The sequence below is a fragment of the Odocoileus virginianus genome, chromosome 33 (assembly GCF_023699985.2).
Source record: "Odocoileus virginianus isolate 20LAN1187 ecotype Illinois chromosome 33, Ovbor_1.2, whole genome shotgun sequence".
In the NCBI taxonomy this organism is placed as follows: Eukaryota; Metazoa; Chordata; class Mammalia; order Artiodactyla; family Cervidae; genus Odocoileus; species Odocoileus virginianus.
Window position 1 is genome coordinate 1,487,193 of NC_069706.1, and position 22,615 is coordinate 1,509,807.

General features: G+C 62.6%; 3 protein-coding genes across 5 annotated transcripts; 2 read left to right on the top strand and 1 right to left on the bottom strand.

Moving 5' to 3' along the window:
- Positions 1 to 70: 70 nt before the first annotated feature.
- On the top strand, positions 71 to 2,804 carry GFER (growth factor, augmenter of liver regeneration). Its single transcript, XM_020886517.2, has 3 exons — positions 71 to 772; positions 1,036 to 1,232; positions 2,111 to 2,804. Exons 1-3 carry the CDS (start codon positions 77 to 79, stop codon positions 2,271 to 2,273), a joined length of 1,056 nt encoding a protein of 351 aa, XP_020742176.2. The 5' UTR covers positions 71 to 76; the 3' UTR covers positions 2,274 to 2,804.
- A 2,559-nt stretch (positions 2,805 to 5,363) lies between these two features.
- SYNGR3 (synaptogyrin 3) lies at positions 5,364 to 9,626 on the top strand. Its single transcript, XM_020886441.2, has 4 exons — positions 5,364 to 5,640; positions 7,493 to 7,730; positions 7,926 to 8,068; positions 8,155 to 9,626. The coding sequence occupies exons 1-4, from the start codon at positions 5,542 to 5,544 to the stop codon at positions 8,362 to 8,364; spliced, it is 690 nt and encodes a 229-aa protein (XP_020742100.1). The 5' UTR covers positions 5,364 to 5,541; the 3' UTR covers positions 8,365 to 9,626.
- On the bottom strand, positions 9,390 to 22,220 carry ZNF598 (zinc finger protein 598, E3 ubiquitin ligase). 3 transcript variants are annotated; one of them, XM_070460906.1, is made up of 13 exons: positions 21,909 to 22,220; positions 17,017 to 17,129; positions 16,423 to 16,552; positions 16,024 to 16,235; positions 15,733 to 15,950; positions 15,193 to 15,310; positions 14,390 to 14,604; positions 14,134 to 14,218; positions 13,229 to 13,998; positions 12,578 to 12,722; positions 12,329 to 12,479; positions 12,027 to 12,242; positions 9,390 to 10,650 (listed from the first exon to the last, which is right to left on the bottom strand). In XM_070460906.1, the coding sequence occupies exons 1-13, from the start codon at positions 22,131 to 22,133 to the stop codon at positions 10,594 to 10,596; spliced, it is 2,655 nt and encodes an 884-aa protein (XP_070317007.1). In that variant the 5' UTR covers positions 22,134 to 22,220; the 3' UTR covers positions 9,390 to 10,593. The 3 variants fall into 3 exon arrangements, with proteins under 3 accessions (XP_070317007.1, XP_070317006.1, XP_020742040.2); XM_070460905.1 differs by lacking the exon at positions 9,390 to 10,650 and having other exon boundaries at positions 11,570 to 12,242; positions 15,202 to 15,310; XM_020886381.2 differs by lacking the exon at positions 9,390 to 10,650 and having other exon boundaries at positions 11,570 to 12,242.
- Between the last annotated feature and the right edge of the window lie 395 nt (positions 22,221 to 22,615).

Sequence of the window (22,615 nt, forward strand, 5' to 3'; positions counted from 1 at the left end):
CACCTGGCCCCGGGCGCGCCCCCAGCGGAGGGCACAGAGCCAAGCCGCAGGCACGCGAGACGGTCGGAGCGGAGCGATGGGGGCGTCGCGGGCCGCAACACGGAGGTCCAAGAGGCCACAGCCCGAAGCCGCGTCGCGCCCACGGCGCGTCGTCCACAGCACGCTGGTCTTCTACTGGAGGAAGGGGGAGCACCGCCACGGCCGACACAAGACTGGCTCGGGACCTGGAACGAGGCCCAAGGGGGAGGCTAGGACTCGGGGCTCGGGCGCCGCGCAAACCGCGGCTCCGGCCTCCGGCGAGTCCCCATCCCGCACGTCCCCATCCCGCACTCCTGCAACTCCCGGAGCGCGGACCCGGGCCGCCAGCCCCGCCCCCGCGTCGGGCCCCGCCCCCGGGCCCAGCTCCGCGCCCGCAGCGCGCGTGCCCGGCTCCTGCGGCCTCGCTCTGGCGGCGGCGCGCGCGCTGGCCTGGAGGCCGACCTGGTTGCCGGTGTGGAGGCCTCGCTGGCCCGGCAGGCACTGCGCGGGCGGCATGGCGGCGTCCAGCGAGCGCTACCGTTTCGGCGCCGGGAGCCTCTTCTCTTTCCTGCCCGGCGGCGCGCGCTCCGAGGTGACGGACGACCTGGTGACGGACGCGCGCGGCCGCGGCGCGGGGCGGAGAGAATCCGCTGCTTCGGCCCGGGCGCCATCCGCGGGGCCGGCGTCTGACCCTCCGCGGCGGCCCTGCCGGGCCTGCGTGGACTTCAAGTCGTGGATGCGCACGCAGCAGAAGGTGCAAGCGCAGGGGGGCCCCCACACCTTGTCCTCGGGCACCCCGGACAGGCTGCCCGTCCCCTCCCCGGGGGTCGGCGCTTCCTAACCGTGCCCCCAAGGTAGGCCCGGCCTTGCGGCTCTTGGCCACGTGTGGGCTGGATCGGCCCCAGGACTTCTGTCTCCGGTCAATGGGTCTCCGGCTGGGGCGAAAAAAAAGGGGGAGTTTTGTAGGTTTCTGGTCGGGGAAAACCAAACTGATCCTTGGTCGGCCTCCTTCCACAGCGGGACAGCAAGTTTAGGGAGGATTGCCCTCAGGATCGCGAGGAACTGGGCCGCCACAGCTGGGCTGTCCTCCACACCCTGGCTGCCTACTACCCCGACCTGCCCACCCCAGAGCAGCAGCAGGATATGGCTCAGTTCATACATTTATTTTCCAAGTTTTACCCATGTGAAGAGTGTGCCGAAGACATAAGGAAAAGGTGAGTCGTGTCTGCAGGGTGTGCAGCCTGGGTCTGGGGCCCCTGGCAGATGTCATAAAGGGGAGCCTAGAGAAGTAGAGGCCGAGGTGGCAGCGGGTTGCCGAGAGCAGGGACCACCAACAACGGAGGGATTCCAGAGCCATTGCCTTTCTCCTCAAAGGCCAGGCCTGGGGCTGCTGCTGGGGGCTGCTGCTTTTTGCAGCCACGGAGCTCACTCCCAGGGAGGGCTACTCTCATGAGATCCCTTGCTTAGCACTGATGAAGCCTCTGGCAGGTTTCTGGGGACATGTGCCTAACTTCTGGAGCAGGGCCTTCAGTTTCAAGGCCTTGGGAACTCGCCTGCTTTTGCTTCCAAGAGCCGCCTTTTTGGGGAACCTAAGGACTGTTGTTTGGCAGCCATAAGCATTTCTGGGCTGGCTGTGGGGGAAAGGGCAGCCCTTGCTGTTTAGAGCCTGGGCATTTACTTATGAGGTCTCTTGCTGAGGTGGTGTGGCAGGGCCAAAGAAGCAGACCTGGTTTTCAGGTAGGCCTTTATGCCAGCCCCGCCCTTCTACACACTGCCTGGGGCCAGGGACGCTGGGGTGAGGCCTCCTGATTGTTATGAGGTTGTAAAGTGGAGACCTTGTGTCTTAATGTCTTGCCCAGGGCTCTTGTCAGGGTTTGCCACACGCCCTACGTACGGGTTGGAGCAGGTCTAAGAGTCCACCGGGCCTTGAGGCTGGAGGGTCAGCCCCCTTCTGGGAATTCCTCAGAGCATGAGGGCACCCCAGGGTCTAGGCCCCAGCTCTCCTCCCTGGATTGAGCAGGCCAGGAGATGGTGGGGCAGGCACGCTGGGAGCACCGCCTGCCCCCTCCTGCACGTGCTCCCCCTCACGCAGGATATACAGGGACCAGCCAGACACGCGCACTCGGGTGAGCTTCACCCAGTGGCTCTGCCGTCTGCACAACGAGGTGAACCGCAAGCTGGGCAAGCCGGACTTCGACTGCTCACTGGTGGACGAGCGCTGGCGCGACGGCTGGAAGGACGGCTCCTGTGACTAGACTAGCCAGCGGCCAGAGCCTGGGGAGGCCCGGCCAGAGGGGCGGGGCTTATTAAAGTGCCGTCACACACAGAGCCTGTGGTGTCTCCGTTGGGTGGTCCCCAGACCCTGCCCTTGGAATCCTCTCCCTCTTGAGGTTCGGGGAAGAAGTGGAGGAACCCGATGCGGTGGTGGCCTCCTCACGGCGGGCCCGCAGGGCTGCTGACGGGGGAGGCAGGGACAGCCCAGGACGTCCCTTCCCTTCAGGATTCGGCCTCTGCTCACCCACCCCACCGCCTGCTTCTCCACACAGGAAGCCCACAGGCCTGGCTGGGTACTGCCGTCTTGCCCCTCCAGGCCTGGCCTGTGTCTCCCCACCCTGTAGTGAGGGACAGCAGGGGATAGTGACTGTAGCCGCAGAGGCTGTGCACTGTTTGCACGTCAGGAAAGAGGCCTATGGGCCGAGCTCTGCTGCTCGCCTCCGGTCTGGCCTCTGGCCTTACAGGTTCCATGGAACTCGAGACCAAAATAAAATGCTGGAGAAGTGACCGAAGTCCTGGCTTCAGTGTGTTTTGTGCTGGGACTTGCAATAGCAGACAGGCCTGCTACCTGCATCCGTCTGCAATCTGCTGCTTCCTTATCTGGGTTCTGGTTCCCCAGGAGAAGGGGGCTTTTCCAAGGCAAGGGTGGGCTAGGATATTGAGGAACAGGAGGCTGAGTTGCTGGAGCTGAGGGAGAAAGGATCAGAGGAGGGGAGATTGAATGACCAAAGGTCCTCAAGGCCCCAGTAAGGATGTGGTTCTAACACCCAGCTCTGACCAAACATGCATCGTGGAGGATCTGGAGCAGAGGGACAGCAAGGTGTGACTTTAGCTGGAATGTGGCAGGGGTGGCCAAGAGTAGGGAGGATCGACACATACTACGCAGCAGCTGAGAGGGAAGTTCGCCCCAGGGTGGGTGGGAGGCATCACTGGATTGAAGGTGGAGTCCAGGGTGACTATGGAGTGCTGGCCCAAGCCACTGGAAGAAGGCAGTTGCCCAGTGTGTCAGTGAGATGCAGAAGGCTATGAGTGGAGCAGGTTTGGGGGTGACCTGGACCCAGCTTTAGGGCCTTCCCAGATCCTCTCATCCACACCCATTCCCAGGGCTTGGCTCCCAGCTGGAATGGCTCAGCAACAGTGTGCCCCACCCCTGTGATCATAAAGCTCTGGTCACCTCTCCCTAGGGTGTCTCAGCCCCTAACTGGGCAAGAGCCAGCCTTTAGCACATCGGCATCTTCACCACACTGGCCCTACAGGGGTGCTGGCTTCCACAAGGGCTGCCCAGAGGAGCCAGGTGACACAAAGAAATAGGGGCAACTGCTGGATAAGTCACTCCTCTTTGGTACACTGATGAACACCCCCAGCACAGGGGGACCTGCATGCTGGGAGCCAGCAGGGCTGTGGTCAGTTCAGGACCACGCCTTCCATGTTGGCTCTCCCCCCTTCCCTGCCTCACTTCCCTTCTTCCCTAACTCTGCCTTCCTCAAAGTTTCACCTCCCAATAAAACTCTTAACTTTGCAGCAGATTCTGATTTCCAGGCTAAGACAAGAGGGACTCAAGTTCAAGGGAAAGTCCTGGCTCAAGCTGTGAGCATGGAGACCAAGAGAGTGAGCACAGAGCAGGGAGAAGAGCCCCAGGACCAGACATGGGGACTCCTAAGCTCAAAGGTCACAGGAAGAACAAGAGAAAGAGATAAGAAAGGGCCCATGAAGTAGGAAGTAGGAGGAGAGGGTGACGTCGGAAGTGTTTCCAGAAGGATGGGAAAAGGATGGCAATGCCTGAATTGCCCCTGGGACTAAAAGGAGCAGTGACAGCTGGAGGGAAGAGGGTTCAGGAGTGGAAGGCAGTAGCAGGTTTAGGCACCGATGTAACCAATCAAGTAAAAGGGGAAATGAATGATGGATGAGACGGAACTGTTGCTGACAGGTGAAAGGTATGGGACTGGATATACAAGGCATCGAGTCAACCAGGTCACACCTTTCCCCAATGTCCCGGATAGAAACTGGCATCATCTGTCCTGGCACGGTAGTGACCTGGGTTTCAATCCCGGTTCTTCACGTTCTGTGATCAAGGAACTAAACCAGTGTTGTTTTTTTTAAACTTGGTCACGTTGCATAGCTTACGCGATCTCACTAGTTCCCTGACCAGGGATCAAACCCAGCCTTGGCAGAGAAAGTGTCGAGTCCTAACCACTGGACAGCCAGGAAACTCCCAGACTGGCTATTTACCATCTGAAGAAAGAGGGGGTAAAAGAGCCCCCTCCTCCACAGAGGGTGGTGGAACCCCAGACACTATCAGCGCTCAAGGAATGTGGACTTTCCTCAAATGTCCTGGGCAGAAACAAGCATCACCTGGGCCCCTGCCCAGCTCCCTGGAAGGACCATGAAGGAAGGGACCCTGTCCAACCCCAAGCTGGGTGATCTCTGGAAGAAACCCAGCAGGTGTGCAAGGGAGCCAGGCACTCGCTCTGCCAAACTCCCCATCTCCAATGCTTCGCCCCAAACTGCCAAAAGTCAGCTGGGGAGACCCAGGATTGTGGAGGGGGCTCAGTGGGCACCCTCCGCAGGACCAGATCCAGCTACAGGATAAGAGCAGAGACGCCCCACCTCCCACCCGGCCAACCTCTGGGCTCTGCCTGCCTGGGCGGTGCTCTGAGGGCAGAAGTGCCCCACCCTGTTAGGGAGGCTAGAATCCTCTGAAGGAGAAGGGGGACTCAGGAAAGCTGGGTTTCCCTTTCCCTGAGGGCTGGGGAGAGACACTGGAACCCTGGGTTTGTTACCTCCTTGCATACTCAGCAAAGGGCCCTGTTCGGAGGAGCAGGGTCACAGCGGTCCGTCCATCCGCCTGGCTACCGCAAAGTCTGCGGGGCCTGCTGACTCCGGACTATTTGTGGGGTGGGGGCACTCGGCTCCTTGACCTTGCCTCCTGGTGGGGACCTGGCGGGTGGAGTGGTCTTCTGGCGGGTGGGGTGGTCCTGTGGTGCCAGTCGGGGTGGAAAGTGGGCGGGGCGGAGGGAGGTGAGGGCTCCAGCCCTGCGCGCGTGGACCAGGGTGGGGGCGCGGGCTCGGTGCCGCCCCGCGCGTCCCCGCCGCAGCGGGCGCGCGCTCCCGAAAGGCGGCGGCGGCGGCAGCACCGGCCGCACCAGCAGCATCAGCACTCACAGCATCCCCGGGCGGCCTCGGGCGGGGCCGGCCCGACGGATAGGCGGACAGAGGGCCCCGGGGGCGCGCGGCCCGCCCAGGCTGACCATGGAGGGAGGCTCGTTCGGCGCGGGACGCGCGGGGGCAGCCCTGGACCCTGTCAGCTTCGCGCGGCGGCCCCAGACCCTGCTGCGGGTCGCATCCTGGGTGAGTGGCCGACCCCAGCCCCCGCCCCGATACCCGCTCCCACCTCGCCTCGTCTCCCGCATCCCGAACACCTGCGCCTCGCCCCTGCCCTTCGCCCCTTCCCCATCCACGCCGGCCCTTCCCCCCCGGCCGCAGGTTAGGGTGACGTCACCGGGCTGGGTGCGCCCACCTGCCGGCGGGGGAGGGGCCGGCGGCGACAGCCGGGGACCTTGAGAGGTCACCACCCTCCGCACCCACCTCCCAGTTCTTCCTTAGGTCTAATTCAGTGCCCTTTCTCAGCCCTCGCTCCGTTTTTCCTGTGTTCACGCCTGGAAACGGGCAAAGGGGTGGGGACGGGATTCGCGGAGGGTTTGGGCGCTCAGCCTCAGCACGAAGAGAGGCTACCGGAACCGAGAGAATCTGGCCGAGCCTCCCCCTTGCTTCTCCTGCGCGCACATCCTCCCGGCTCCTTCGAAGGGAACTGGCCCTTCTCAGGCCCCCCAGTTGCAACCGTGAGTTGGGGGTGGGGGTGCTTCGGGATTCCTCTGCGTGGGGCAGCTGGAAGGGGCTCTGCACTGGGAGGGCTTCCTGGAGGTGGTGTGGGAGGGGCAGATTTGGTGCAGCCTAGCCCGCTGGAGCAACCCTAGGCCCAGTGGCCTGCTCCTCTTTCCCATCCGTCCAGGTAGGAGACACAGAAGGTGGAATGCCAAGTTCTGGGTTGTGCCCACCTGCAGGCAGCTGGTGCTGGCATCTACTCACCTATCTTCCAGGAGGGTGATGCTCAGGGTGGGGCAGGGACCCTGGGGTGGAGTGACTCTGGTTAGACCAGATACTAGGGACCCTACGTTCTGGTTCCAGCTCTGACCCAACTGGTGGACCAATCCGGGGGTACATGTCCGTATCTTGCACTTTGGTTTCCCTCTTAGCCTCTAGGAGCTGGGGCAGGAAAGGAGAAAAATGAAGCAGAAATTCGAGGTCTTTTCTTTTTTAGAAACAGATGGCTGCCCAGGGCTCCTAGAGCAGCATCTGGTTTAAAAGGACTGTGGCTACAGTCCATGGGGTTGCAAAGAGTCAGACATGACTGAGGGACTAACTCTTAACACCACCTCCCTTGCCTTCCAGCCACAGGGCACTGAGGTCTGACTGAACCCCAGAACTCATGGATGGTACTGATTATTAATCCCAGACTGGAGTGCCCACAAAGTGCAGGATGCTGGGTGGGCATTATTTCTGACCCAACCGCCCCATGAGTCGTGCCTGCTACATTTGGCATGCTGGAAAAAAAGACTGCACAGCTCAGGCATGCTGAAGGCAGGTTGCACTGAGGTCCTGGCTGACAGCTCTGTGCAGCTGTCCCTCTGCTGTGCGCCCCATGCCCCCTCTCTCCCCACTCCACATCTACTCTCCCAACCCTGCTGACTCAGGCCTGGGGGTCACAGTTCCTGTCCCCACGCTCTGGAGTGGGCCATGGGAGACACTTAGGGCGCCACAAGGTACAGAGGACACAGCTTGAATGCCAGCCCTGGCTGTTACCAACCATGTGACCCTGGACAAGTCACTTCACCTGCTGGAGCCCTGAGCTCCCTATCTACAAAGCAGATAAGAACCATGGCACCTTCGCGGTTGTTTCGGAGAATTCCATGCGCTAATAAGGCATGTAGCCATTTTAAGCACAGTGCACAGTAGATCCTCACTAAAGGCTTTGTCTATAGTTGCTACACCTGAGGTAGGTATTAAGGGAGGGGTCCCTGAAGACATCCCCCCACCTCCAAGAGATGGATCCTGGGCTTCAGGGACCCGTCGGCGCTCACGGTGGGCTAGGAGACCTAAGGGGCACCGCAGGGCCCTGAGCGCCTCCCGCCGCCGCCCACAGGTGTTCTCCATCGCTGTTTTCGGGCCCATCGTCAACGAGGGCTACGTGAACGCCGACAGCGGCCCAGAGCTACGCTGCATCTTCAACGGCAACGCGGGCGCCTGCCGCTTCGGAGTCGCGCTCGGCCTCGGGGCCTTCCTTGCCTGCGCCGGTTTCCTGCTGCTCGACGTGCGCTTCCAGCAGATCAGCAGCGTTCGCGACCGGCGCCGCGCGGTGCTACTCGACTTGGGCTTCTCAGGTGGGCGGGGCGGGGGCGGGCCCGGGCGGGGGCGGGGCCCGGCCGCGGCGCTTCCGGGTGGGCGGGATTGGGCGGGGCCAGGAGCGCGGTTCTCAATGAGTGGGCGGGGACAGGCCCGGGGGCGTGGTCTCCTTCCTGTTCGGGCCCGGCGCCTGCGTGGAGCGCCCCGCGATCTGCTCGTCCGCCGTCCCGCAGGCCTCTGGTCCTTCTTGTGGTTCGTGGGCTTTTGTTTCCTCACCAACCAGTGGCAGCGCACGGCGCCCGGGCCGGGCACGGCGCAGGCGGGGGACGCGGCGCGCGCCGCCATCACCTTCAGCTTCTTCTCCATCCTCAGCTGGGTGAGTGCGGCCGGCTGGCGGCTGGGCTGGGGCTCCGGTAGGGTCCGGGCAGGGTCAGCCCTGGCTAACCCCGGACTCCCTCTCAGGTGGCGCTTACCGTGAAGGCCTTGCAGCGGTTCCGTCTGGGCACCGACATGTCGCTCTTTGCCACCGAGCAGCTGGGTGCTGGGGCGGGCCAGACCTACCCGGGGTACCCGGTGGGCAGCGGTGTGGAAGGCACGGAGACCTACCAGAGCCCGCCCTTCACCGAGACCCTGGACACCAGCCCCAAAGGGTACCAGGTCCCTGCCTACTAGAGGCCAGCAGGCCCAGACCAAGGCGCAAAGGCTGCCCCACCCATGCAGGGTCCAAGGCCTTCTGGGGCCTCCCTCAGGTCCTCCTGGTCCAGCAGCAGGGAGTGGATGCTGTGGGTCATCTGGGGCCAAGAGAAGGTGGCCTCCAGGGTGCCTGGGCTGTGCCCCCCAAGTTCCTCCGGTCCCCTTAGTCCCCAGCTCAGGGCCAGAGGTCCTGAGGAGGGATCATCATGGCCCTGGGCATGTGTCCTCCAGCCTCCAGTGGACCAGCCTGGCAGGGGGCCATTCCCCTCGTGAGCCAGCCAGGGCTCACCTGCCCACTCCGGGGTCAGAGGTCCAGCTGCCCTCCATAGCCGGGTGCGGGAGCTGCCCTGGACTCGGGGTGCCTGGGGGAAGGAACACCGCCCTCACCCCGTGGCTCGGCGAGCGTGGCCAGTTCTCCACCCCCCGTCCCCGTGGATATTGGTGGTCCTCGCTTTGCCCTGTGCCTCACCCTGTGGGGCCCCCTGCTCTGCCTGGAGCCGCCCCCATTTCCTCTCACAGGCACACTAGAGTAGCCCGGCCCTGTGGATGTTGTGATTGTGGTCAAGTCTAAAGGTTTCACCTTGTAGTTCCTCACAAGCAGCCCCTCTGTCTGTGGCCCCAGCTCCAGCCCTTACCTGCCTCGGCCCAGGCCCCTGCTGGGGTGCGGGCAGCTCTGGCCAGAAAAGCACAACGTGGCTGTAGGCCTGAGCATCGGCTCTCTCGCAGCCTTTCAGTAAGACCTTGCCCCAGGGAGGCTCCGGACACTGGGTGCCTGCAGGACACGCCCCCCACGAGGAGAGGCCTCGAGGCTCCACCTGCCCACCATGCCCTGGAGATGGCCATTCCCTGCAAACCCTGTTACCTAGGCCTCCTCGACTAGTCCAACTCCCCACACTGCACCCCACTTTAAGGCCCAGCCCGAGGTGTGTGGGGGGGGTCCCTCTGCATAGCTGAGTACTCATGCATTGCTCAAAGCTGGCTTTTCACATTAAGTCAATACCAAATGCGGTTGCCACATTCATTCTTACAGACAGATGCCTCCCTCAGGAGTTGCAGTTGAGTGACAACCCTGTACATTGTAGCATAGACCGATTATTTGTGGATATTTAAGTGAACATGTTTACAATTTTTGTATATATGGATCTCTCCCCTCCCTCTTCTGAAAGAACAATCAGTGATTGTGTATTTTCAGTGTCCCATGTTCCAACTGCAACTTCTTTACAATAAAGACTGTAAATGAGTTTACTGTGACCTTTCCACTCCTGTCCCTCCAGTACCAGAGATTGGGACCTGAGGAGCACCAGGGCCCCAAATCCAGAAGGGCTGACGCCCCTGTTCTGGAGAGTGCTAGGGAAACCCATCCAGATTTCTCCAGATGTCCCCTTCTTACCACCTCCTGTTCCCGAGACCCCTGCCCTGTATACCATGCAGTGTCCAGAGCCACGTTCCATGGCCAGCTCCCCTTTGGAGATGTCCCCAGCTTGGTCTTGTTGACTTTTGAATTTGTCTTTTGGGAGTTTTATTTCAGTTACTTTTTCATTTCTTACTGGTTAACAACCTTCTAATTGATTCAAGGAAGCAGGCAGGAGCTAGGGCTGGGGTTCTGGCTTGGCCATGTTCGAGCTTGGTCTCAACTTGTACCCTTCCAGAGGAGAAGAGCAGTTCCCATGGTCAAAGGTGCAGTTCAGTTCAGTTCAGTCACTCAGTCATGTCCGATGCTTTGAGACCCCATGGGCTGTAGCATACCAGGCCTCCCTGTCCATCTCCAACTCCCGGAGCTTACTCAAATTCATGTGCATCGAGTCGGTGATGCCATCCAACCATCTTATCCTCTGTCATCCCCTTCTCCCGCCTTCAATCTTTCCCATCATCAGGGTCTTTTCCAGTGAGTTAGTTCTTCTCATCAGGTGGGCGAGTATTGGAACTTCAGCTTTAGCATCAGTCCTTCCAGTGAATATTCAGAACTGATTTCCTTTAGGATGGACTGTTTTGATCTCCTTGCAGTAGGTGTAGTAGTTGCTAAGGTGCAGTAGGTGTTAACATAAACTTGTGTTAAGAGCTCAGAGTAGTGCTTGTCTTCAGGCTGTGTTGCCTGGTATTGTTATGGTCCTTGGTTCTTTAAGAATCAGCGTTTTTAGTATGAGTGAGATAGCCCATCTTCCAGGTTACTCTGAGGGTGTTGGCTTGTGCTCAGGTCTGCAGAGGGCATCAGCTATAAGGGGCTTCTTCCGTGTGATAGGGAACGCAGGTGGCCTCCTCGCAGCCCTATGGAGAGTGAAGAGGGTGACGGCTTTGATTCCTAGCAGGCGCCAAAGCTCAGCCATCACCCAGAAACTTGCTCCAGTCTCACCATAGGTAGGTAAGCCCTCGGGTTCAGACAGGCAATGCCCACCCCCTTCTGCTTCTTTTAGAAAGATATCTCCATTTCTTCTCAAGTAAGGATATTGCCTCATTTGGAGGTGGCTATGTGTTTAGATCTTGCTTCCTACTATTTATATGTGTTTGTGGCAGAATGGGGAGATTTCAGAACATGCCTGGTTCCTTTCCAAAATACTGGATCTGTTTCTAAATTGTTCCTGCCAGAGTTTACTTTAGAAGCTCTCTCAGTGGTCTGTGGATGTAAACCTTGGGTCTGTGTGACTCCTGGGTTCTGGAAGGACAGTTTTACTGGGTACACAGTGTAGGTCAAGCATGGCTGGCTCTGCTTCTGGAGGGCTTGGGCGCTGCTTGACCTCCAAGACCCGGGCCCAGGGTCAGCTGCTTCTTCTTGCGAGCAGAGCCTAACTGCCTCCCTCTCCCCACAGGCCCCCTACCCCCAGCCCACAGTACTCCCTGAGACCACCTGAGCTGTAGTGTCTGAACACTCTGAGTACGGTGACCTCGGAAGGCAGAGAAGCTCAGAACACCAGCTATGTGCATTATTGCAAAATAAATTTATTTGAAGATAAACTGTCTTAAAAAGTTCAGAGGCAATTGGAGATCCCAGATTCAGCTAGTCTCATAAAAAGATTCAACTTCAAGTAGCACAATTTTGTGTCTTTTAATCCTGAACGTTCTTTAGTCACGAAACAGCCAACTGTTTACACATCGCACTCAACATCTGACTCCAGCACCCATGGACTCTGGCTCAGGGACCGTGGTGCTGCAGCCTTTGGGCTCAGGGGCTCCAGGAAGGGGCCAGGGGCCACCAGCCCTGACAGCACACACAGGTCCCGGCACCTGGCCCTTCCCTCCCCGGTGCCCTCCGGAGGCATGAGAACGTAAACCCAGAGCAGCCTGCTGCTGCGGCAGGGGTGTCTCTAGTTTCCAGGAGGAATCCAGAGGGATCCCCCACGAGGGTGTGCCGGTAGGTTGCAGCGGGCCTTCCCGGTGATCCCCGGAGAGCCAGCCAACTGAGGGGCCTGAGCAGGTGGCCTCACTGGCTGCCTGGGGGTGGGGACAGGGAAAAGGGAGGCTCATGGGGGCGGTGGCTCCTGCCTGCGCTGGCGGGAGCTACATCAGAGCTACGTGAGGATCCTGGCGAGGGCCTGCAGGGAGGGGAAGTCATCGTCCCGGGCGGCGTGCAGCGCCTGGTGGCTGCCCACATCGCCGTGCGCCAGCACCTGCTGGCAAGTGGGGCACACGCAGCAGTCCAGGCCCACCTGCCGGGTGCTGGCCTGCCATGCACTCTTCCTATTCTTCTTGGCCTTTGTGCCGGGAGGCTTCTCGCGGCCCCGGAAGTCCGTGTGCGCCAACAGCAGCTCCTGCTGCTTGGCCGTGTCAGGCAGCAGCACCAGTAGCTCGTTGAAGATCTTCTCGAAGTTCTCCCCTAGCAGGTCCCGGCAGCTCTTGTAATACTGGGCTGCGGAGATCACGCCCTGCCAGCCAGAGCAGACCCAGTCACGCCCAGCCCCGGCCTGGGCCCCAGTGGCCGGGCTGGCCCCCGCACCCCTGCCTGCCTGACCTGTCTGAACTCCCCCGAGTAGCTCTTGAATTTGCTGAAGCGGGCCTCGTCGCTCTGCAGGAAGTCCCTGATGGACTGGATAAGCTGCAGGTTCCTCTCCCGGAAGTTCTCGGGGACCAGGTAGGCCCGGGGCACGGGCGTCGGCCTGGGTCTGAATTGGAAGGAAGTGGAGGCTTCTGCCTTTGGGGAGGCCCAAGCTGAAGGCACTCTCCCCCGGGGGCATGGGGTCAGGGGCCTGCCCACACTTACGCTTTTGTGGTGGTCGTAGTGCTGGGGACGCAGGCCGGGTGGGGGCTAGACGGAAGGCTGGAGAAGCCGGGGGGTGGCTTGCTGACAGGGGGCGCCAGGCCCGGCGGAGGCGGAGTGCCCTTCAGGAGCACCACGGCGTTGAAGCCTGCGGGGCGTGGGGTGCACGGGAAGGTCCCAGGACGTGACCTCACTGGTCAGGCACAGGCGGGCCCCAGTCCCCACTTTCCACACGCCGCCCCCCCTTCCGCCGGGGTCACAGTCAGGCTCTGGCCCCACTGCTCCTCCCCACAGAGCAGCCCCTCCCCACAGAGTGGGTCCAGGGCCCGCTGATGCTGACGACGCCAAGGGCCGGCACACATGTTGTGCTCCCTCATGGCAAATCTTGGCCTGAGTTAACTACTCTGTCCTCATCTCAAGAGGCTGCCAGGACTGCCCCAACTTGCAGGAGGAAAGGTCACAGAGGAGCTATATGGCAGACCGCGGTCACAGGCTCACAGACCTGTAGCCTGCATCCAGATCTGGCTACCAGGCGCCGAGGCAGTGGGAAGGGCCTACACATGCCCGTCTGCCCGCCTGCGCCACCCTGGGCCTCACCCCACTACCCCAGCCCTTTCCCAGGGTCCCGTGGCAGGCCTGGGCCAGCACACCTACCTGGGGGTGGGGGCATCCTGGGTGGGCAAGGACCACAGAGCGCCGGGAAGTCTTCCTGGGGCGTGGGGCAGGGGGGCGGCCCCAGAGGCCTTGGGAGCCCAGGGGGCTCCTTGGGGGTGCTCCGAGCTGGGGCCGGCCCCTCTGAGTGTCCATTAACAATGACGGCAGCGGGCCCCTCAGCTCTGCCCGGGGGCGCCGTGGGGGCCAGCTCGGCCCCAGGGGGCCCCTCTCTGTCAGGGAGCGGGGGCGATGTGGCACCTGACTTCTCGGAGCCCACCTTCTTCTTCTTGCCGGCCTTGGTGAAGGTCTGGGTGGCAGCCCCGGCCAGCAGGGAGGAGACGGCGACTGTCGTGGGCACGCTCCGCAGCTCCTGGGCCGTGAGGCCCGCACGGCCATCCTCCTCCGCCTCCTCTGCGGGAGGTGGCCCACCCTTTTTGCCCCCCTTTCCTCCCTTGCCAGACTTCCTGGGGGGCTGGCTCCCCCCGCTGGTGGACTGGGAGCCCGGGGCAGAATGCGCCACCTTCTTGCTGGCCCCGCTGTTCCAGGCAGAGATGAGGCTGGTGGGGGCACTGCTGGGCTTGGAGGCGGAGGGCACCAGGGCAGGGAAGTCTTCCTCCTGGAAGGTGGTCCTGCCCCTGGCGGGCACAGGGTAAGCCAGCGCCAGCCCCACAGGGCCTGGGGCGGCTGCTGCGGAGCTCGAGGACAAAGCGGAGGCACAGAGACTGGGGAAGTCTTCATCCTTGAGCTTCGAAACGGGGGGCGGGAGAGCGCTGTGCAGAAAGCAGACAGGGGTCAGCGGCCTACATGCTCTGGCCTGCCTCACCCCCCACCCGCGCAGGAGCCCTGGTGCCCGCACCCACCCTCCCCAACCCTCGGTAGGAGCCCCAAGCCCCACACGCATGTACTTTGGGAGTGTGGCTCCTGCAGCCGGGCCAGTGGTGGAAAAGGTGTCCTGGTTCACAGGACCATTGGCAGAGGCTTCCTTGGGACCTACGAGACGCACGAGAACTCTTGTCAGGGCTAAGCAGTGTCGAGGGGGCAGGATCAGGCCTGGCAGGGTGACCAACTGGAGGGCACATGGCTTCTCACCGACCTTGTTATCAGGAGCCTGTGTCCTGTCTGTCGGGCCTGGGTGGGCCTGCCTGCAGGGGAGCTGCTCACCTGGGCCCTCGCCCGGAGTCCGGGCCGGGCGCCGGGGACCACGGGCCTCCTCAGGACCCCGCAGCCCCGCCTCCTCCTTCTTGGGCCTGCTGCCCTCTTCCCGGTCCTCAGTCCTGCGTGTCTCCTGCTGCTGCTGCTGCTGCTGCTGCTGCTGCTGCTGCTGGGCGGCCACTGAGGCCCGGATGGCTGCTGCCACTTCTCGGTCCTCTTCTTCCCTAGAATGGGGAGGCCTTCAGGCTGGGCCGGGCCAGGCCAGGACTACAGCAACGCGGCGTGAAGGACTGGGGAGGGGCCTCACCCGGGGAAGCCCAGACGCCAGAGGCCGGCCTGCCAGCAGCCAGTGGAGGTGCCAGCCCGGCCTCCCCGGCCAGGTGAGGGCGCTGTGGGGGCAGCAGGACCACTGCCCCACCAACCTCGGGCACTGGAGCCAGGGAAACACCCAGCCCAGTTCTCTGGGGCAGTGCCTGGGCACTGCAGATGCCTCGGTCCAGCTGGCCGCGGGGCAGCCCAGTCAGAGCATGTGCCCGCCACAGCAGGGCCTCCTAGCACACCTGCACTATACCCCCGTGACCGGGGCCCCTCACAGCCTAGTCTGCAGGGTCGTGGCATCCCTGATTAAATGAGAGGAGAAAGGAGAATGTCCCACTCAGGACGCCGAGCGACCCTGTTGCCATGCCCGGGACACAGAGGCCAGAAGGCCCAGCTCCCTGACCCAGCGCCTGTCTCAGCCCAGCTGTCCACACTGCCCCAGCCTCTGGTGGAGCCAGGGGACAGAGGTCCTGGCGGCTAGCAAATCCTCCCACCTCTTGTACCTCCAGCTTCCTCGGCGACTCTGCTGGGCTCCGCGGCCGCTGGCCCGGCCCGTGCGGCCCTGGCGGTTGTACCTGTCCAGCTCCTCGTAGTCCTCGCCGCCAATGACCCCTGCGGCCAGCACACAGCCAGTCAGGCCCAGGCTGGACCCCGCAGAGGCCTCCCTGTGTACCACACCGTGGACTCCAGGGGCAGGCACAGACGCCTCTCGGAGTCACAGTGGCCCCGAGCCTCTACGCCCCACCCCCCAGGTCAAGCAGGAACTGGGCTGGGAGAGGGGCCTGGGCCTCCTGGCCCTGCCATCCCAGGAGGGACCCCCACACAGCAGGTGCTCGGTAATCCTCCTGACCCAAAGAAGAGGCCCAAGGACCCCTGCACAGCAGAGCTGAGGCCCCCTGGGAGCCAGGCGGCGTGAAGAGCTCCCACCCCCACATGCTCACGGCCGTGTCCGTCGTCCCCGCTGACGCTGAGGGGTTGCGCAGGGCCTGCATCTGAGCCCTGCAGGGAGCGCAGGCAGTGGGGACCCCGCTCACCCTCGCTCCGGCGCGAGTGCCTGGGCGCATAGCTGAACTGCAGGTCGATCTGGCGGTTCTGGCGGGCCTCGGCGCGGCTGCGGCTGTGGCAGGCCGTCCTGTGGGCCTTCAGGTCGATCTCGGTGCGGAAGGCGTGCGTGAACTGCTCGGTGCTGCAGCGGCCCTCCTCGCACAGGAAGTGCTTCTCACGGAAGTGCTCACGCAGGTACGCGTAGTCGCTGCGGGGGCCGGGCGTCAGCGGGGCCTGCGCCGGCCCACCCGGCCCCGGGGTCCCCATGCGTCTACGCCCACCTGTAGTAGTCCTGGGCCCCGTCCGCGTCGCAGAAGTGGCAGAAGTAGTGGTCACGACGCAGGTGCTTGAGGAGCTCGTCGTTGTCCAGGTAGCGCTCGTCACAGAACTTGCAGAGGGGGTGTCCGCGGTGCGAGGTGTCGTCGGGGTCCCCCTGCATGCGGTGCCGAGCCAGGTCCTTGCGCGAGTACCACTTCCGCTCGTGCGTGAAGATCTGCGGGGAAGGGGCGCTGGGCGCGGGCGAGCTCCCCAGCCTCCCGTCCCTCCCGGCCCCACGGCGCAGAGGGCCTGAGGTGGCCTCGGTGCTGCCCCGGGCCCAGCTGCCTGGTGGCCCGCGGGGTTAGGGGCAGCGGCGGGGCTCCGTGAGGCGGAGGACCCGGGAGGCAGCCTGGCGGGCTCACCTGCAGGTGCCTGAGGCAGAGCTTACAGCAGAACAGCTCATGCTGCTTCCGCATGTGCTGCTCCAGGTCCCCGAAGAGGCTGAAGGGCGGCCGCTCGGGACAGCGGGGGCACTCGTGCTGCAGCAGCTGCCTGGGGAGACACCGGGCCAGCCCCCCCACGACACTCAGCGCCACCGGCCCCAGGGAGCACGAGGACCCACCCCCACCCCACAGACACCCTGGGAGTGAGCGCCAGGAGGGTGGGCGCCCCGACTGCTGCGTCAGATGGTGCCAGGCCCGGGCCCCGAGCCCAACAAGGCCCCAGGCCAGGAGACGGCCCCCCACCTGGAAGATGGGGGCTACCCCCAAGACAACCATACCCCTCGTGGGGTTTTTCCTCGACAGGTGAAGAACCTGACTCACACCAGCTCCGGTGCACCTCACAGAAGCAGGGAGTTACCCCGCCACACCCCCTATTTCAGGAGAGCCCGCTGACAGGAACCAGCCACCAGGCCCCGAGGGAGGCGAGGAGCACGGGCAGGGTGAGGCGTGTCCATCTGTCCCACCACAGAGCACCCACAGACCCGCAGGAGCCCGGTCGAGAAGTCCTCTCACCTGTAGAGGGCAAACACCCTCCCGTCCATGAAGTAGATGTCATATTTCTTCTCGTGCTGCAGCTGGTGCAGAGGGATGGTGGCAAAGGCAGGGAGCGTCTTCCCGAAGACCACCTGAAACCAGAGCCAAAGGGGCCGCTGGGCAGGCCGTGGATGCGCACTGCAGGGCGCCTCCTGGGAGGCCGGGACAAAGACGCACCAGCCGGCCTGGCCTCCAGGGGGCAGGACCCCACCCACCCCAGACCGACAGGCTGCCCGGGGGCAGTGACGGATCAGACAGCTGGCCACCAGGGGCTCAATCCACGGGTGCTGAGCACAGGACAACAGGCCCGGGAGGAAGAAGAGACAGTCCAAGAAGCAGCTGAGGAAAGAGTGAATGCCACCCGCCAGACCGTATCAGGTGACCATGCATCAGGCCTGGCCACCCTCCACCCCCCATGAGGCTTCCGTGATGTCACGGGAGGGGGCCCCCCCCAGGACTCAGTCATAGCCCCGGCTGTTCTTGGCCAGCTTCCTGCCTGTTAACTGGGTGGTCTGGGGACGCCACATGGCTCAGCTGGTGTGATGGACGTGAAAACTGCAGCCGGCCGCTTCTCAGGGTCTCCAGCACTCGGTAAAGCTGCTGGGCCAGACATTGACGCTGGACAAGGTCACCCCAGCCTGGCCTCCAGGGCTCTCCTGCAGGCGCAAGCCCCCCCTGAGCTGACAAGGGCCCTGCTCCCTGCAGGGCCCCCTGTCCTCCCCGCCCTGCCCCTGCACCAAGACCACACAGGCCCATCTCACTCGGCCACTTTCTGATCCGCCACTGCCCCCAGCCTGGAGCTGGCTACTCGCCTCAGCTCAGCGTCCAGGCCAGCACACCCAGGGGACATCCTCACCTCGGGAAAGGCCACATCAAGGTCACCCCTGTTATATTTAGGCCCAGCTATGGAGGATGTCTGAAACCAAAACAGCCATGAACTTGGGAGAGCCGAGGACTGGCTGGGGAGACGGAGTGGTTATGCTGGCCCCCACAGCACGGTGGTTAAAACCAGTTCCCGGGGGCTCTGGCAGTTGGGGGGGAGATGGGGAGCTAAGCCTCCACTTCTGAGGATATGCCCCATTGTTCGGGGGCAACCAAGCCTTGCCCCCTCCTGCCTCCAAGGGAAGTGTCCCAGTCCAGCCAAGACCGACCTGGAGGACCAGGGGTGGGGGGATGACAGGCCCCGAAGACCTTTCTTCCCGTCACCACGCTGGCAAGCCAGGCAGAGGGACGTGGAGGCTGCAGCCCCAGCTACACCAGCCGCACTCCTGTGGCCTGTCTTCACAGCGGAATCTCGCTCTGCCAGCAAGGCTCACCCTATACCCTCTGCCCAGGGTCTCCTGACAGGTCCGGAAGGGACATGGGAAAGGCCTGGGCTGCACACTGGCCTCTTCTCATGGGATCTGCGCTCCAAGAGCAAGCCCACGCCCAGCCCTGCCCTCCCCCCACTCCCAGGGGTGCTTTTCCAGAACAGACCCCGTTCCTGCTCGGGGACAGGCGCCCGCAGGTGCAGGGCCCCGAACTGCTAAGTACCTGCTGGCGCTGCAGAACACAGAAGCCAACCTCCAGGATGCCACACCCCCATGACCATCCCTCAAGGGACGCCCCAAAGCTGCCAAAGAGTCCCAGACTGGCAGACAGCAGAAAAACGATATCCCTCCCCAGAAACACTGGTGAGGGGAGGCCCCTCCCCTCAGAGTTCCACTCCAATCCACCACAAGTGGAGTCTGTCCCTGGATGTGAGCACCCTCACTGGACTGGGTGACCATCAGCTTGGGGGGGGTCTGTCCCTCCGGAGCAGTCTGCTGGGACAGCCCAGGCTGGGCGCACCTGAGCCAGGCCAAAGGGGGCTGCTGGTGGGCTCAGGAAGGGACCGGAGCACAGAAGAGGCTTAGGAAAGGAACGTGACCGTGGGCGCGCAGGCTCAGGCCATGTTCATTTGAGAATGAGGCGAGCAGGCTGGCAGCTGGCAGGTGGGATGGGGCAAGGCTGACTGCCCCTCGTACATAGCCTGGGAGCAGGACGGGGCCCCCCAGCACTGAGCCAGACGACAGGTGGGAGCAGCCAGTGTCCCTGCCTCACGAGAGGGTGAGACGAGCTGATGGCTGCACAGGAGGACGGTGTGATGGCTTGAGACCTGGACCCCTGCCCGGGGGATGGGAGCGGTCCCAGGACAGAGGTACAGGCCAGGCCTAGACACTTGAGGATGGGCCATCCTGGGCAGCCCCTGGGCGGGCCAAGCAGTAAATGACCAAGCGTGAAAGGGTGCCCCTGGGTGGGCTCCAAAAGGATCAGGCCCCGATGAGAGGAAGAGAGGGGCGAAAGCCCTCTCAGACTCCCCGACCAGGGGGGTGTCTGCCGGGGGCCTTGCTGCTCCCCACTCCCAGCGAGCACTCAGAGAGAGTGAGTGCAGAAGAGTGAGTGCACTCTTCTGCAGAAGAGTGCAGAAGAGGGAAGTGTCCACCGTGACCAGGGTGAGAGCAGCTCCCTGGGGAGGAGGGGCCGGGACCACAGGGAGCACGACCAGAGTCAGCAGGTCTGGCCTTCCTCCCAGGTCCGGCCTATGAGATGGGGCAGAGGGGCTGCACCAGGCCATCTGCGGGACCTCTCCTGGCTCAGACACACCCCACTTTGTACAGTAGCCCCATCAAGCCTTTCCGACATCCTCGGGGATCAGGGCCAGGTGGAAAGCAAGACAAGACTTGTCTTTCAGAAGAACGTGGCCAGTGGGAAAGACAGGACCAGGCAAGAGGGGGCAGGACCCCAGGACCTGACATCAGTCTCAGTCAGCGGCCCCGTGCTGCCACTGCCCACAGCTGGGAAGGAGCCTCGGCCTCCACCATGAGCACCTGCCGGGCAATCCTGACTCATCTGGCTCCTCGTCTGAGCGTCAGCTGCAGGACTATCCCCGGGGCCAGCCAAGGGAGGCGTCATGTGAAGATGCAGGAATTAAGCAAAAAGAGCTGGCCTGTCCCACAAAGCATCTTGGCGTGCTTTCCTCCCAATTTTTTAGAGGCTTAGTCCCATAGAGGAGGTAGAGGAGAGGCAGGGTTCAGAAGTTTCTGAGCAGGCACGGGACACAGGATGAATTCAGAAGACAGCGCAGGACTCAGCCAGGGGACAGGATGGAGGTGGGGTGGGGTGGATTCCAAGTCCAAGCATGCGAGGAGGCCGGGTGAAAAGAGAAGAGCATCATCTTCCCAAACTGCCCAAACCTCCTCCTGCTGCCAAGCAACTCGGAGCAGGCCTGGTAGCAAGGTGGCTTGGCCAGAGCACCTGATGCCAAACCACACCCCAGTCAAAGCCAGTTGACAGCTCATGTCCACGCCCCCTTGCCACAGAGCACCTGAAGGGTGTGGGACCCACAAGGAATGAGAGAGGCCAGATGCTAGCTATGAGAGCCGTATATGGGTGTCTGCTTACTTACTTCCTCCTCACTCCAGTATTCTCGCCTGGAGAATCCCATGAACAGAGGAGCCTGGCGGGCTACAGTCCATGGGGTCTCACAGATTTGGACCCAACTGAGCGACTAACCCTTTACTTTCTCAATGAGACGTGCAATGTCCGGGGCTGGAGACTCTGCCTGCCTGCCTACCTGCCTGACACCCAGGAAGCTACACGTGTGCTGGGAAACCTGGTCATTCAAGAGTTACGTCAGTCACGCAAGCCTGGCCTGCAAGGCAGGCTCTGGCATAGCTGGGAGGAGCCTTCTGACTAAGACACAGACAGGCCCACAGTTTCACCCATTGCTCCTGCATCCCAGACCTCTCCCAGGTCCAAGTCTGTCCTGCTCCACCCCATCACAGACTGACAGCATCTCCCAGTGTCTTCTTCAGGTAGGGTACAGGATATGTGCCCACAGAGCTCATGGGATTACAGCATTTGCTTGGCTCCTTTAACATAAAAGTCTACTTAAAAAAAAAAAAAGGAAAAAAGGATGTCGTTTCTGCATCACTTGTAGGAAGAAAAAAGTCAGATTCCCTGACAGGTATCACTAGTCCAAGTTTTCCATTCACATACCAGGAGAGTGTCACAACTCTAGAAGCAAACAAATTTCAAAGCACAGCAAACCCAGGGAGTTCCAGCTAAGTGCCCCCAGCCAGCAGCTGGCATTTCGAGGAGGGTTGGGGGGGGATGATGCCCTCTGACCTCACCGGGAGACTTCCAAGTCTGGACAGTCAGAAATTCCCGTCCCTCCACTCGGAGCCGAGCACCGACCCCCGCCGCCCCAGCTGAAACTGGCAAGGAGGATGAAAGCTTCTAACACTTTTATCCCCACCCACCAGGCACCCTGAAGAGACCTCAGTGGTTTCGCTTTCCCCTTGGGTGGCAGGTCAGAGTACAACAGTCACTTAATAGATGAAAACGCCAGTCTCAGAAGGAGCTCCCTCAGTGTCACCCAGAGATGCCCAGACAAACGGCTGGGCTGGAAACGCCCAGACTGATCCTCTGCTCCCGGGACAGGTCGCCTCTGAAGGTGCCCAGCTTCCCCTGCTGCCTTCACGGGGATGGAGACCCCTGAGGAATAAACCCCCAAAGCCGAAAGAGTCGGGGAGCGCCTGCTCTGATCGTGCTCCTTCCGGCGGCCTGGCAGGAGTCCTAGGGGTCAGCAGGAAAGCCCGCAAGCTCTGGGCCCACAGGGACCTTGGCCACCGCCTGTCTCCCGCCCCCAGACGGCCCACAGCTGGTCCAACGATGGGGACCCCGCCCCAGGCGGCAGCGCCGGGCCTCCCGATTGGAAGCCAGCGCCACCAGGCCTGTGGCCGGACACCAGGAAGGCAAAGTCCCCTTCCGGCCGCCGGGTGCCCCGCCGTCCCGCCGGGCCGCGCCCGCCCGGGAGTCCCGACACGCGGCCCGCCGGCGCGGCTCACCTGGCGCAGCTCCTCGCGACACACGGCGCAGTACCGCTGCTCGCACAGCACCCGCATCTTGGTGGAGCAGCGGTAGCACACCGGGTGGTCGCAGCGGCCCAGCGCCGTGGCCTCCAGGTCCCCACAGCACAGTACGCAACTCCCGCCGCCCCGCTCGGGTGCTGGCGCCACCGCCTCCTGGACCGCGCGCCGCCCCTCCGGGCCCGCCGCCGCAGCCCCCGCCATGGTCCGGGATCCGGCCCCCTCCCGGCCGGCGCGGTGCGGCACCGCACGGCCTGGCTCCCTGCGGGCCCGCCCCTTCCGGGGGCGACGTCACCGCCCCGCCCAGCAACGGGCCCGCCCGGCGGAAGTGCGTGCTCGACTTCCGCCTCAGCGAGGTGCGGGCTAGAGCGGCGACTGCGCCCCTGGCGCTCTAGGCGGAGGCGACCGATTTGGACGCCTGCCGCCGTCCCTGCGCCAGGCTGAGGACATCCGGCTTCTCTCCGCCTAGGCATCTGTCCTGGGCCCGCCGACTCCTCTCGGAGCAACGTATGACCCAAATATTGATGGGTCATACTTAATACTAAAATGCTATTCATGGTTCCTCTGAAATTTAACTGAAAGCCCTGTATTTTTATTTGCTAAATATCGCGTGTGTCATCGGGCACAGGCGCGCGCGCACACAAACACAAGCCCTATTGGAAAAGACAACACGTGGTGATATCAGC

What these genes read in the sequence shown, in the direction of transcription:
- GFER (XM_020886517.2), top strand. Translation starts at nt 77, where the DNA reads ATGGGGGCGTCGCGGGCCGCAACACGGAGGTCCAAGAGGCCACAGCCC. An exon ending in GGATGCGCACGCAGCAGAAG is followed by an intron (nt 773 to 1,035) that starts GTGCAAGCGCAG and finishes CTCCTTCCACAG; the next exon opens with CGGGACAGCAAGTTTAGGGA. An exon ending in GCCGAAGACATAAGGAAAAG is followed by an intron (nt 1,233 to 2,110) that starts GTGAGTCGTGTC and finishes CCCCTCACGCAG; the next exon opens with GATATACAGGGACCAGCCAG.
- SYNGR3 (XM_020886441.2), top strand. Translation starts at nt 5,542, where the DNA reads ATGGAGGGAGGCTCGTTCGGCGCGGGACGCGCGGGGGCAGCCCTGGAC. An exon ending in ACTCGACTTGGGCTTCTCAG is followed by an intron (nt 7,731 to 7,925) that starts GTGGGCGGGGCG and finishes GCCGTCCCGCAG; the next exon opens with GCCTCTGGTCCTTCTTGTGG. An exon ending in TCTTCTCCATCCTCAGCTGG is followed by an intron (nt 8,069 to 8,154) that starts GTGAGTGCGGCC and finishes ACTCCCTCTCAG; the next exon opens with GTGGCGCTTACCGTGAAGGC.
- ZNF598 (XM_020886381.2), bottom strand. Translation starts at nt 22,133, where the DNA reads ATGGCGGGGGCTGCGGCGGCGGGCCCGGAGGGGCGGCGCGCGGTCCAG. An exon ending in GGAAGCTGGAGGTACAAGAG is followed by an intron (nt 14,605 to 15,192) that starts GTGGGAGGATTT and finishes TCCCCATTCTAG; the next exon opens with GGAAGAAGAGGACCGAGAAG. An exon ending in GACTCCGGGCGAGGGCCCAG is followed by an intron (nt 14,219 to 14,389) that starts GTGAGCAGCTCC and finishes TGCGTCTCGTAG; the next exon opens with GTCCCAAGGAAGCCTCTGCC.